Source organism: Rhinoderma darwinii, chromosome 3 (genome assembly GCF_050947455.1).
Source record: "Rhinoderma darwinii isolate aRhiDar2 chromosome 3, aRhiDar2.hap1, whole genome shotgun sequence".
Taxonomy (NCBI): domain Eukaryota; kingdom Metazoa; phylum Chordata; class Amphibia; order Anura; family Rhinodermatidae; genus Rhinoderma; species Rhinoderma darwinii.
The window spans coordinates 410047063-410060809 of record NC_134689.1 but is presented as its reverse complement, the minus strand read 5'-3'; the positions used below and the strand labels follow the sequence as shown (position 1 = coordinate 410060809).

The 13747-nt window shown below is 38.5% G+C and overlaps 1 protein-coding gene across 1 annotated transcript; it reads right to left on the bottom strand.

Moving 5' to 3' along the window:
* Nucleotides 1–12268: 12268 nt before the first annotated feature.
* On the bottom strand, nucleotides 12269–13723 carry LOC142748422 (lysophosphatidic acid receptor 6-like). Its single transcript, XM_075855518.1, has one exon. The coding sequence runs from the start codon at nucleotides 13708–13710 to the stop codon at nucleotides 12781–12783; it is 930 nt and encodes a 309-aa protein (XP_075711633.1). The 5' UTR covers nucleotides 13711–13723; the 3' UTR covers nucleotides 12269–12780.
* Nucleotides 13724–13747: the final 24 nt, after the last annotated feature.

Genomic DNA, 13747 nt, shown 5'->3' with positions numbered 1-13747 from the left:
AACCAGATTATTTTATACAAAGTAGAGGCATCGGTACATTTTCACCATGTGTCCATAGAGGTAGCACATGGTGACAGGGTAAAACTTCCTTTTCCCCTGTTATCTCACACCGAATAACCACCTCTGTAAATTGAAAACTGAAAGCATGCATGGAAAAACGTACACCAGACAGACAAGTGTTGGTAGACATCTTTCCCTCAGTCAAGTAGGAAGTGAACTGAAACTTTTTATTGAACAAAGAAAAGAAACACAAAACTCCTCCCTAGAGATGTGGGACGTGCTTAAGTCCCATTGGCTCCTCAGCTGTGAGTCCATCTGTACACTCCTCTTGCATTCCAGGGGCGGTGTCTCCATAGGTGTGCCCCTGATATATTCTCCATTTTGTTAGATTCCAGTTCTTTGTGTAATATACTGATATATACATACATATATGAGAGGATAATATTTTTGCAAACAATATACATGGTAATGATCCCTGACAATGGCATAGTACAGTTCTATAAAGTTTAGGGATCTTAACTATACCTAAATGTAACACGCTTAGATTCTGTACACACTGCCGCCAGAAGTGATGTCGGCAATTTCGGTAGATTTGACGGGATAAATAGCATTGCATGGAGAATTATTTTTCCAGTCAAAATGACGCACACAATGATAAAATCCAATGAACCCCATTGTAGGTCAATAGGGTCCATCGAGCGCTTGTTGGTACCCATCGTATGACGGTTCTGGCCATGCGTTTTGGTTTCCATTATAAACAGAAACCATGATGCAAGTGTGAACAGAGTCTTAGGTCCAGGGTGAGGTGTATATGGAAGTGAAATATCATCAAAGAGAGAACATTCCTAAAAGGTGTGTAATCGTGTGTCAATTTGGCCAGAGCTCCTCCAGTTGACAGAAGATATCAGGAACATTTTAGAGAATTTAAAGGGTGTATTATATTATTAGAACAGCTAGATGATTTGCACATACAATTCATAGAGTTGGGATATGCCTGTGACCATTGATGTGTGGTACGAGGGATGTTTTTAGATTTTTTAACCATCTGGAAATGTGCGGTTGAGATGAGTGGTGATGATGGTCTGATAGAAGGAGATAGAAGGGGATATTTTCTTTTGAGGGGTAACGGCACCTTGGTGAAAACTCCAGGCAGCTGTAGGAAGGTGTAAGATAAGGGTGAGCGAGGCGCGATGATGCAGCCCCCGCAGGAGGGACACAGAAGAAGATGAAACGAAGCATGAAAGTTATCGTGTCAACTTTAACTTTTACTTTCATTTTAGAAAAATGTACAGTTCGTTTGCCGTTGCTGATGCTGCACTCGGCCATAAATATTATTTTGATTCTTCCCATGGGAGGTGCAGCATGTTTTTACAACTATGTGCAGGTGGAGCAGGTTGTCAACATAGCTGGCTTGTTGTTCTGTGTGACCGGCAGACTTAGGGTCAAGAGCATCCCTCCTTTAATGCAAGGGGTCATCTGCTTGAGCCTAGTAGGCCTCAAGGTGGTGACTGCGTGTGTGCAGTTTGGGCCTATCTCCTCTTTTACTGGTGGTGACTGGATGCTAACTAAGAAAGTCCCTATATACCTATTATATATATGAGAACGGGCTCTTTACTAAGTCGTTTGCTTACGGTTGGACAATGCAGGCTCACTGTTCACTTTGACTGTCCTGAACGTCTCATGTATGTTCCTCCTCTAACCGCCTTGCTAGCTATCTATTCATTGTGGGCCACCTCCCCAAACACTGCTCATTTTCTGGGACCCTAGCATTGATACAGCCCGGCTCTCACCAGTCCTCGTATGACGCCTCAGTTTCCACTCCTTTCCTCAGACTCAGCGCTTCGGTCCACCGCATTAATGGAAATTACAAAACTTTCACGGCCTCGAAAAGCCACAACACTCTCCTTTCATCTCTTCACAGCACGCAGTTCAAGTCACTCGTAGCTCTCTCCCAACACTGAACAAAGTTTAGCGGTCTCACCGCAGATTTATAGACACAGCGCCGCCCCAGGCGTAATGATTCTCAAGCGTGCGGCCATTATCACCCTTTTACAGAGCCCAGAAAATGGAGCCTGAGATGGTGTATAGGCCCTACAGTGTTTAGGGGACAACAAGCCAGTACCTGCCTCACCTTAGTCTATATCAACGTCAATATTAAACGGTACACACGACGTCTTCGTTGCCAGACAAATGCACTTCTTCTCCATGCAGCTTGTTTTCTCCCATAATTGTCAGATCTTACATAGTTTGTTACATAGTTTGTACGGTTGAAAAAAGACACATGTCCATCAAGTTCAACCAAGGGAAGGGAAAGGGGAAGTAAAAAATTTCTACACATAGGAGTTAATATTTTTTTGTTCTAGGAAATTATCTAACCCTTTTTTGCAGCATCTCCTGTCCCTGCTGTGACGGCTCCTGCGGTAGGCTATTCCATAGATTCACAGTTCTCACGGTAAAGAAGCCTTGTCGCCTCTGCAGGTTGAACCTTTTTTTCTCCAGACGGAGGGAGTACCCCCTTGTTTTTTGAGGGGGTTTTACATGGAACAGGATTTCACCATATTTTTTGTATGTGCCATTAATATATTTATATAAGTTAATCATGTCCCCCCTTAGTCGTCTTTTCTCAAGGCTAAATAGGTTTAGTTCTTTTAATCTTTCCTCATAACTTAGATTCTCCGCGCCCCTTATTAGCTTCGTTGCTCTTCTTTGTATTTTTTCCAACTCCAGGGCATCCTTTCTATGAACTGGAGCCCAGAACTGGACTGCATATTCTAGATGAGGCCTCACTAATGCTTTGTAAAGTGGTAATATTACATCCCTGTCCCGTGAGTCCATGCCTCTTTTGAAACACGACAATATTTTGCTGGCCTTTGAAGCAGCTGATTGACACTGCATGCTGTTATTTAGTTTATGATTTACAAGTACACCCAGATCCTTCTCAACAAGTGAATCCGCCAGTGTAGCTCCCCCTAGGACATATGATGCATGCAGGTTGTTGGTACCCAGATGCATAACTTTACATTTATCTACATTAAACTTCATTTGCCAAGTGGACGCCCAAACACTTAGTTTGTTTAAATCTGCCTGTAATTCATGAACATCTTCCATAGTCTGAACTATATTACATAGCTTGGTGTCATCTGCAAAAATAGAAATAGTGCTATTAATCCCATCCTCTATATCATTAATAAATAAGTTGAATAATAGTGGTCCCAGCACTGACCCCTGGGGTCACCACTTATAACCGGGGACCATTCAGAGTAGGAATCATTGACCACAACTCTCTGGATACGGTCCTTGAGCCAATTCTCAATCCAATTACAAACTATACTTTCTATACCTATAGTCCTTAATTTACCCATTAGGCGTCTATGGGGGACAGTGTCAAATGCCTTTGCAAAGTCCAAAAACACTATATCCACAGCGGCCCCTCTGTCTAGACTTCTGCTCACCTCTTCATAAAAACAAATCAGGTTGGTTTGACAACTTCTGTCCTTAGTAAAACCGTGCTGGCTGTCACTTATAATGCTATTTATTGTCACATAATCCTGTATATAGTCCCTCAATAGCCCCTCAAACATTTTCCCCACAATTGATGTTAAGCTTACTGGTCTATAATTACCCGGCGAAGACCTAGAGCCCTTTTTGAAAATAGGCACCACATTTGCCCTGCGCCAGTCCCTTGGCACTATACCAGTCATGAGAGACTCTCTAAATATTATGAAGAGGGGGACAGAAATAACTGAACTAAGCTCCTTAAGAACTCTAGGGTGTAACCCATCTGGTCCCGGGGCCTTGTGCACATTTATTTTATTTAATTTAGCTTGCACCATATCTACATTCATCCAATTCAGTATATCAACTGATATATTAACAGCACCGGCAGCGGCTACATCAGCTGCTCCTTCTGTTGTATATACAGAGCGGAAGAACTCATTTAGTAACTCTGCCTTCTCTTGATGCATGTGACCAACTCCCCATTACCACTATCTAAGGGTCCTACATGTTCAGACCTTGGCTTTTTTGCATTTATATGCTTGAAGAATTTTTTAGGATTTGTTTTACTATCCTTGGCCACCTGCCTTTCATTTTGTATTTTTGCTAATTTTATTACATTTTTGCAGATTTTATTAAGCTCTTTATAATTTACAAAGGCTACAGCTGTACCCTCAGATTTGTATTTTTCAAATGCCCTTTTTTGTCATGTATTGCCCTTTTTACAGAAGGTGTAAGCCATGTGGGGTTTAATTTTAGTCGTTTATAGTTGTTACCTATAGTAATAAATGATACACTTTAATTACCCAAAGTAGATTTGAAAATCTCCCATTTATCATTTGTTCCATTATTTAACATTAGTTATTCCCAGTCTATATCCTGAATTGCCGCCCTCATCCTGGGGAAATTGGCCTTCTTAAAATTAAGTGTTTTTGCCCTCCCAGCCTGTATTTGTTTTTTACAGTATAGGTAAAATATAACTATATTATGATCACTGGTCCGGTTCATCCAAGATGAAACTGCCACCTACAGTGGAGGGATATACAACGCAGCCACAACTCTAATATACAGGACAGCCATACAATAGCACTTAAAGAGGCTCTGTCACTAGTTTAGTAATGCCCAATCTTCTAACAAATTTAATAGGCGCTGTCACACTGATAATGTAAGTGAAAACTGTGTCCCAAAAAGTTTATTTTAAAAGTTATGAGCTTTTTTCTAAATATGCAAATGAGTCTATACTAGCCAAGTGGGTGTCAAGACCAGCGATTCTCCAGAGGTGGAGCCTCCTCACAGCCTCTGACGCTGTCCTATCAGCATGAAGCTGCTTCACACAGTGTGAGAGAGGTGGAGCTACCTCACAGCCTCTGACGCTGTCCTATCAGCATGAAGCTGCTTCACACAGTGTGAGAGACTGAGGCTGGAGGGAAGGGGGGTCACTTCAAATAACCATATATCGGCTGTGGACCACTTAGAACAGTGGTATACGAAAGATGAGATTCTAATCTTTCATATGGCACCAGGATCGCAGACGGGAATGGAAGCTGTATACTATATGATCACGCTGTGTTGCTGGGCTGGTAAGAGGAGAACAGTATGCTGATTGGACAGCGTCATACAGAAAAAATTACACCGCCCAGAGTGAAAAGAAAGTCACCTCCTATTTGGCAAGTATAGCAAAATTAGCATATTTAGAAAAATGCTCATAACTTTGCAAATAATATAGTTTCTGGAAAAGAAATGACACTAGTTTTCAGCATCCTAGCAACTGTTAGATTAGTTATGAGATAGGGAATTAATAAATTAGTGCTAGTTCCCCTTTAAAGATACAGTACCAAATATATCATCACAGGACATGTTTAGGCTCTGGGCATAATAAATCAATACAATGGCCCTATTTACTTAAGAATTCCAACATGTTACAAAGGGTTGGACAGGCCTTACCAGAGAGAAAAGATTACATTTGTATGTATTTATAGAAGTCCGACAGTATAGGTCACATTTGTAGTGTAGCCTAGCTGTGTACCAGGTCTTTAAAGTGGTTGTCCGCTTTGGACAATTCCTACTTGTTAGAAGCGTCCCCTGACAAAAGTGATCAGCTATAATATGTAGGGAAACCTGGCAGTAAGTGTTCAATTTCCCTGCAGTGCCACCACAGGGGAAATTAAGCGTTACACAGGGTCAATTAAATTCAATGTGTTGTTTGTGTTATCAAGGACAGGACAGGTCCTCCAAGGTAAGAGTCGATCTTTGTAACTTTGTCTCTACTCCGACCAGGGGAGGAGGATCCTGAGCACAGGACACCCCCTCTATTAACTCATAAATCCCTAACAATGTATATGAAAATAGATTTTTCTAAACTAAGCAAGTGCTAAACTAAGTGTTTAAGCAACAGGAAGGATATTTGAATACAAGTACTAATTTAGCTTTTTTTATGTGTCCGTACAGTGATCTGTAATGTTTGATAAACTAGCACCACTTCAGTTATTTGATTTACCAGAATCAAAGGGGTTTTCCTGAAAAATATGAATCATTACGGGGTTCTTCTCTGTTTCAGCGACACCATTGCAACATGATCCTAACCAAAATACCCCTTTAAGAAGTATACTGTTTGTGTTTATGTTTTAATTTTTTTTTAAAAAGAGTTAATTCTTTTTGGTATACGATGTAATTTGTCGATCACCGACGGGTTCCGACTAGATCACAGGGGGCCTCAGACAGTACTGCAGAATTAAAATTATTTTGTGGTACTGAGTGGTACTGAGTGCTCGATTTACCCTTTGCCATAGGACCGCCACCTGCAGGATCCTCTACACGTCTGGGAAGGGGACAGGCTTTCTAGCTCTATCCTATGTGCGCAAACAAATATATATATTTTTACCGCTCAGACGGTTATTTAGAATAACAGTCCAGTAGTCCAACGGTATTTTTAGAGGGTACTCTTTCCCCCAACCTGTATGCAAAAACATAGTAAAAATATATCTCAACAGGGAAACCACCTCAGCTGAATTATCGAGGGGTCCATCAGAGCATAAGTACTATATGGTTAATGAAGGGGTTAATGAAGGGGTTATCTGCTTTGGACAATCCCTTCTCATTTAAAGACACCCCCCCACCCAAACAATATGTTGATTACAGGTTGTACTGCTGTTGGAACCCCCAGTGATTAGCTGTAATCTGTGGGAGAACCCAGCAGTAAGTGTTACATTTCCCTGCAGCACCACCACCAGGGCAATTGAAGTATTACACAGCTCTTATTGAAATCAATGGGCTGCTCCGTAATGCATGGAGGTGCAGGATCCTCCGTGTAGCTATTTTCCACTCTGGTTAATAAATGAGGGTCCTGAACGAAAATAATTCCCTAGTAGGATAGTTTAAAATCGACTTTCTAAACTAAATGACCCACAGAATTATAGAAATACTAATTAATAGATAAAAACGAAATAACGATGAGCCCTACATGACACGACGTGTATCAACATCCTCTCAGTAGCCATAATAGATATATTTTTGTCCCCCCTAAAGCTTTGAGAAACCCAATTGTGTATTTGCACTTAGAGTGTGAGTATATGGGTGAACTATAACCCACTCACAAGTTCATTACACAAACCACAGCTAGTTTGAGGACATACATGTGGTTTCTACATCTGCAGCACTGAAAAAACATTGTGGTGTAATTGATGGGGAAATAAAACCAGCAATGAAATGAAGTATAAACAAGAATATTACAGTAAATAGTAGATAAGTCTATAGTAATAGTAAATTGCATAGATAACCAGAGATAGATAGATAGATAGATAGATAGATAGATAGATAGATAGATAGATAGATAGATAGATAGATAGATAGATAGATAGATAGATAGATAGATAGATAGATATGAGATAGATAGATAGATAGATAGATAGATAGATAGATAGATAGATAGATAGATAGATAGATAGATAGATATGAGATAGATAGATAGATAGATAGATAGATAGATAGATAGATAGATAGATAGATAGATAGATAGATAGATAGATAGATAGATAGATAGATAGATAGATAGATAGATAGATATGAGATAGATAGATAGATAGATAGATAGATAGATAGATAGATAGATAGATAGATAGATAGATAGATAGATAGATAGATAGATAGATAGATAGATAGATAGATAGATAGATAGATAGATAGATATAGATAGATATGATATAGATAGATAGATAGATAGATAGATAGATAGATAGATAGATAGATAGATAGATAGATAGATAGATAGATAGATAGATAGATAGATAGATAGATAGATAGATAGATATGAGATAGATAGATAGATAGATAGATAGATAGATAGATAGATAGATAGATAGATAGATAGATAGATAGATAGATAGATAGATAGGAGATAGATAGATAGGTAGATAGATAGATAGATAGATAGATAGATAGATAGATAGATAGATAGATAGATAGATAGATAGATAGATAGATAGATAGATAGATAGATAGATAGATATAGATAGATATGATATAGATAGATAGATAGATAGATAGATAGATAGATAGATAGATAGATAGATAGATAGATAGATAGATAGATAGATAGATAGATATGAGATAGATAGATAGATAGATAGATAGATATGAGATAGATAGATAGATAGATAGATAGATAGATAGATAGATAGATAGATAGATAGATAGATAGATAGATAGATAGATAGATAGATAGATAGGAGATAGATAGATAGATAGATAGATAGATAGATAGATAGATAGATAGATAGATAGATAGATAGATAGATAGATAGATAGATAGATAGATAGATAGATAGATAGATAGATAGATAGATAGATAGATAGATAGGTAGATAGATAGATAGATAGATAGATAGGAGATAGATATGAGATAGATAGATAGATAGATAGATAGATAGATAGATAGATAGATAGATAGATAGATAGATAGATAGATAGATATGAGATAGATAGATAGATAGATAGATAGATAGATAGATAGATAGATAGATAGATAGATAGATAGATAGATAGATAGATAGATAGATAGATAGATAGATAGATAGATAGATAGATAGATAGATAGGAGATAGATATGAGATAGATAGATAGATAGATAGATAGATAGATAGATAGATAGATAGATAGATAGATAGATAGATAGATAGATAGATAGATAGATAGATAGATAGATAGATAGATAGATAGATAGATAGATATGAGATAGATAGATAGATAGATAGATAGATAGATAGATAGATAGATAGATAGATAGATAGAGGATTTGCTGATGGAACACATAATTTTAGTATATATATTAACCTTAGTTTTCTATTTACTACTACTATCCTCATCATTATCACAACTATTCGGTGCTTTTAATACATTGTCTTTATTTGTCATTTTGCTAACTTTTTCCGCAGTATTTGCAATTTCAAGAAAACATAAAGTTTCCTATGATTTCCATTAAGAATACTGTTGTGTCCTTACTCGCAATCTGACAATGAGGAATGTCTCAGGTCGGAGCTGCCCCTTCACCTTTATTTAACAAAGAGAACAATTTACAGAAATTGACATTCACGATATATAAAACACACTTATAACATTTTAGCAAACCGAATAATACCCCGAATGATACTAGTGGTCCTAGTGACTAATTAAAACTAAACCAGAACAAGAAACAAGTCACGACCAGGTGTTTGAAAAAATACAAATAATCTTTATTAAAGTCAATTAGACACATGGAGACAACGTATAACACTTAGACATAATAAAATGCCATGGACCCTCGAACACAAACGGAATCCGAACGTAAAAGCAGAGTAGCCCCCCAGATGTAAAAATGGTCTGACACAACCTATATATGGCTAAAGTGCATAAGTACATATTAATGAGCAGGTACTAGGCATGGTACGCTTTGCACAGATGAACACATAAATAAGTATAGAGAATATATATAAGGTACAATCTAAGTAAAAACGACATGTAAAGTGTTATACCTACACCTGCGTATAAGAAGATAAATAGGAGATCAAGACCAGGTCCCCCCAGGTCCCCCTCCTGGTCTTGATCTCCTATTTATCTTCTTATACGCAGGTGTAGGTATAACACTTTACATGTCGTTTTTACTTAGATTGTACCTTATATATATTCTCTATACTTATTTGTGTGTTCATCTGTGCAAAGCGTACCATGCCTAGTACCTGCTCATTAATATGTACTTATGCACTTTAGCCATATATAGGTTGTGTCAGACCATTTTTACATCTGGGGGGCTACTCTGCTTTTACGTTCGGATTCCGTTTGTGTTCGAGGGTCCATGGCATTTTATTATGTCTAAGTGTTATACGTTGTCTCCATGTGTCTAATTGACTTTAATAAAGATTATTCGTATTTTTTCAAACACCTGGTCGTGACTTGTTTCTTGTTCTGGTTTAGTTACACTTATAACATTACCCGCATGCTACAGCTCTGCATTCACATATAGTTCTTAGGATAGTCCATCAATGTCTGATTGCTGGAGTTCGACCCCAGGACCCCCCATGTTAAGCAGAACGAGAGGGTGCTTACTCGCCTCTTCAATGCGCGTCCATACATACAGCTGTGGTTGGTGCTGCGACTAAGCCCCATTACAGAAAGTGAAGTGACCCCTTATTCTGTTGATCACCGAATCCCCACCACACGTTGAATCCCCCTTGATTACACATTGATAGACTATTCTAAGGATATCCCATCAATGTGTTGTCCCGGAAAACTCCTTTTAGGTGTATCAGGGGTGGTGTGCTCTTTTTATGTTTTTGTTATTTGGTCAGAACTAATTTGACTAAATTGTTACTGTGTTATGCCTGGTGTAAGTCCAAAGGGGGCATACAAATAGAGAATCGGTGTCATGCTCCACCCACTTAGACCTTGCGCTTGACATAACATAGTGTTAGTTTTGCTCTGCGTTTTCCTGTACTACTCAACTTTCTCCATAAATTTATGCTGAACAAGTTATAGGGTTAGTTAGCATGATTAACAACTGGGGTAAGATACTTCATTTAGAAGGTACTTATTAAAAGTAATTGCACCCATAGAGAGTAGACACTACATTTATAGTCATGTAGTCTTATATAGTCTTATAGTTAGTACGGTTGAAAAAATACACACGTCCATCAAGTTGAACCAGGGAGCGGAAAGGTGACATGGAGGAAAGTGGAGGAATCTTAGTGTACCACTGTTGATCAAATGAAGGCAAAAACCCTTATATGACATCAGCCAATTTGGCCTGGAAGGTTAAAAAAAAAGATTTCTCAAAAAGTTGGCCCACTTGGATGATGGATCTAGAAGAAGAGGACCAAGTACAGAATTAATCAACTGAGATGAGAAGACACGAGCAGATAAAGCTGTGGTCAAGGGAAATTAGACAATTGGACAAAGGTTGAACCATCGGGCACAATGCTACATAGGGTCCTACATCCTGTCAATTAAATTGACCTGTGGTAACCCAATAAAAGAAAGTAAAAATTTTTTAAAATCTTAATTTAAAAAAAAGAGTCAACAAAAGAAAGTCATAGCTCTATGAGAAGAATATGACTCTATTAGCCACACAAAAATATGGTTTAATGCACCCTGGTCAGATGTGAATCCAGGACCCCAGTGCTATAACGAAACGATGCTAATCACTGAACCCCAATGCTGCCCCAGTAACGTCCATTAGGATGGGTTCTGTCCGGTTTCTTTCTAAGAAAAACGGACAGGTAGGTTAATGGGCTTGCTAGAAAATTGGCTCCGGACTAATGCAGAGTTGTAACCGGTCGCTCCTAAGCTCTAATGCAAAATCTAAGAGGCCATCCCACTTTCTATATTCCATTTAGAATACTGGTATCTTTGTATGTGGCAGAGGGACCCTTGGGCCCCCTCAGGCTCCACGGCACAGTATAACCTTATCTTGTTACAATACCACAAACTATTTTTTTTCCTTGTAATAAGATGAACGGTAGCTCACATGGAACCCATGGCTGGATCATACCATGGGCAAAAGGGGCCACCACCATAAGGGGTCAACCCCACATCAAACAATCTGCTCTAAACTTCTATGCTTTATATAGTTCAGGCACTTTTAATGGTGTACTATGGCACTATTATGTATTTTATTGTATGGTACTATTACATAGGCTGTATATGTCCATCTTATATGAATACAATTATTCATGACTATATTTACTCAATATTTTTGTCCACTTTGGGAAATTATAGGGGCACTCATACATATTTGGCTCATGGCCCTCCACCAACCATGAACCCTTCCTGGTAGAACCCAAACTGCACCAGGTACAAAGAGCTCGGCTGGTCATCAAAGCTAGCCTTAACAGAGTTGTATGAATGATGATTATAGCCTCACATTGAATCAAATCATGGAGTTATTTGCGCGATTTTTGACTTTTCACATACTTTGTCCTAATATTAGTCCACTACAGAAAGATTGTACGGTATGTCGGCAATTCAAGATGTTCCTCATCCATTCATCCATGGAAAAGTACAGAATAATGTATGGTTCTGTGCAAAGAAGTCCTTGTTATCTATTGACCATTGGTCCACCATATCCGTTTCTTGATACAGAATGACTTGTACATAGATAAATATGACCCTATATATGACTCAGCTTAGCTACCCATATGATTGTTATGTTTTTTGGGGGTAACATTGACCAGTTTTTGGGAAGAGCCAATTCTTTAGATGAATGTTACCCAAAGGTCTTATAATAGGAGATGGTTTATTCTGTATTTATTGCTACATATATTTTCAGGAGATCCCAGTAGATAATAAAGACAACAGCAGCAGTAAGCTCCCATTTGTGCTGAAATGGAAAATATTTTTGAATATTTTTAAATGGTTTCATATTTAGTAAATTTCTTCTACAATTGTGTATCCACCTTGTTTGATGTACGAAATGACAGATAACACTCAAGCCGGTCAACAATTTACAATTTACAATTTTAGCTTGGTAGACTGCTCTAGAATTGGATGAAATACAAACACCAAGCAAGATTGTAGTATGAATTAGTCCTCATAGTCCATACGATCAATTTTTCTATGTCATTATTTGTCTATGGATTGGTATGCCATTCTTCTTTGACAAGATGGTCTTGCACTTAGGTCAAAAGTGAGGTCAAGCCTGGAGACATAACCTTGAACTTGGTCAACCCTTTCACATTCCTGGTAACCTTACCTCCAAGTCCCATGCTTTACCTGTCAATAATTTATGCTTTGGTGTCATAATATAGTTCTTATTGCCCCCTAGGAGGAAATAATGGGCCTATTTTTCTCAATAGATTGGTCAGACAGTTCCAGAAATTTCTTTCCTGCTTTGATTTCCTCTTTGACTACATTTCTGATAGTATCGGTCGTGAAGTAGTAGGCAAAGGGGTCAAGCACTGTGTTAAAGCAGGCTGTCAATAGAGTGATTTGGTAAGCCTCTTCCAGAATACAGTTATCCATGAATTGGTAAAGTAGCAATACCATGTGATAGGGAAGAAAGCATAGAAGAAAAATAGCTGTATTGGTAGCCAACATACGTATTACCTTCACCTTGTCGACTAGTCCTTCTTGAACAACGTGACTTTGCTTCATTGACCTCAACATGGCCACAGAGCTTATGACTATGACTCCAAGAGGAAATAAAAAGCCTATGGTTATAGCCCCAATTGTGGGTCCTATCTTAGTAACGAATGAAGGACGACCATCAAAACAAGAACCATTAGTTCGAGTTGCCAACACCAAGTAATTCACAATGCAAGATGTTATGTTGAGAAACCATACACCAACACAGATCCAAGAGGCCTTTTGGCGAAGTCGACGAGATCGGAGAGGAAAGCAAACAGCCAGATAGCGATCAAAACTAATACAGGTCAATAAGAAAATACTGCCATACATGTTGAGAAGCAGGAATGACCCGGTGATATTACATATCCAGTACTGTACATTTGAGTTGGTTTGCGAAGTTTGTATAGCATAGGAATAGATTTTCAGTGGAATCGAAGAGACCAGTAGCAGGTCAGTGCTGGCAAGGTTCTTCATGTAGACAATGGTGGGTGATCGCAGCTTTTTCACAAAAAAGAACAAGTAGATGGCAATACAGTTCATGATTAGCCCCAAGAGCAATATAATAGAGTACCCACACAGGTACAGAACATGGCTGACCAGCTGGCAGCTGCTGTTGTTAGTCATTTGTGGTGACCTCAGTGACCTTCACACCCAGGAAAAG

Coding starts and splice junctions, on each gene's coding strand:
- LOC142748422 (XM_075855518.1), bottom strand. CDS start 13,710: ATGACTAACAACAGCAGCTGCCAGCTGGTCAGCCATGTTCTGTACCTG.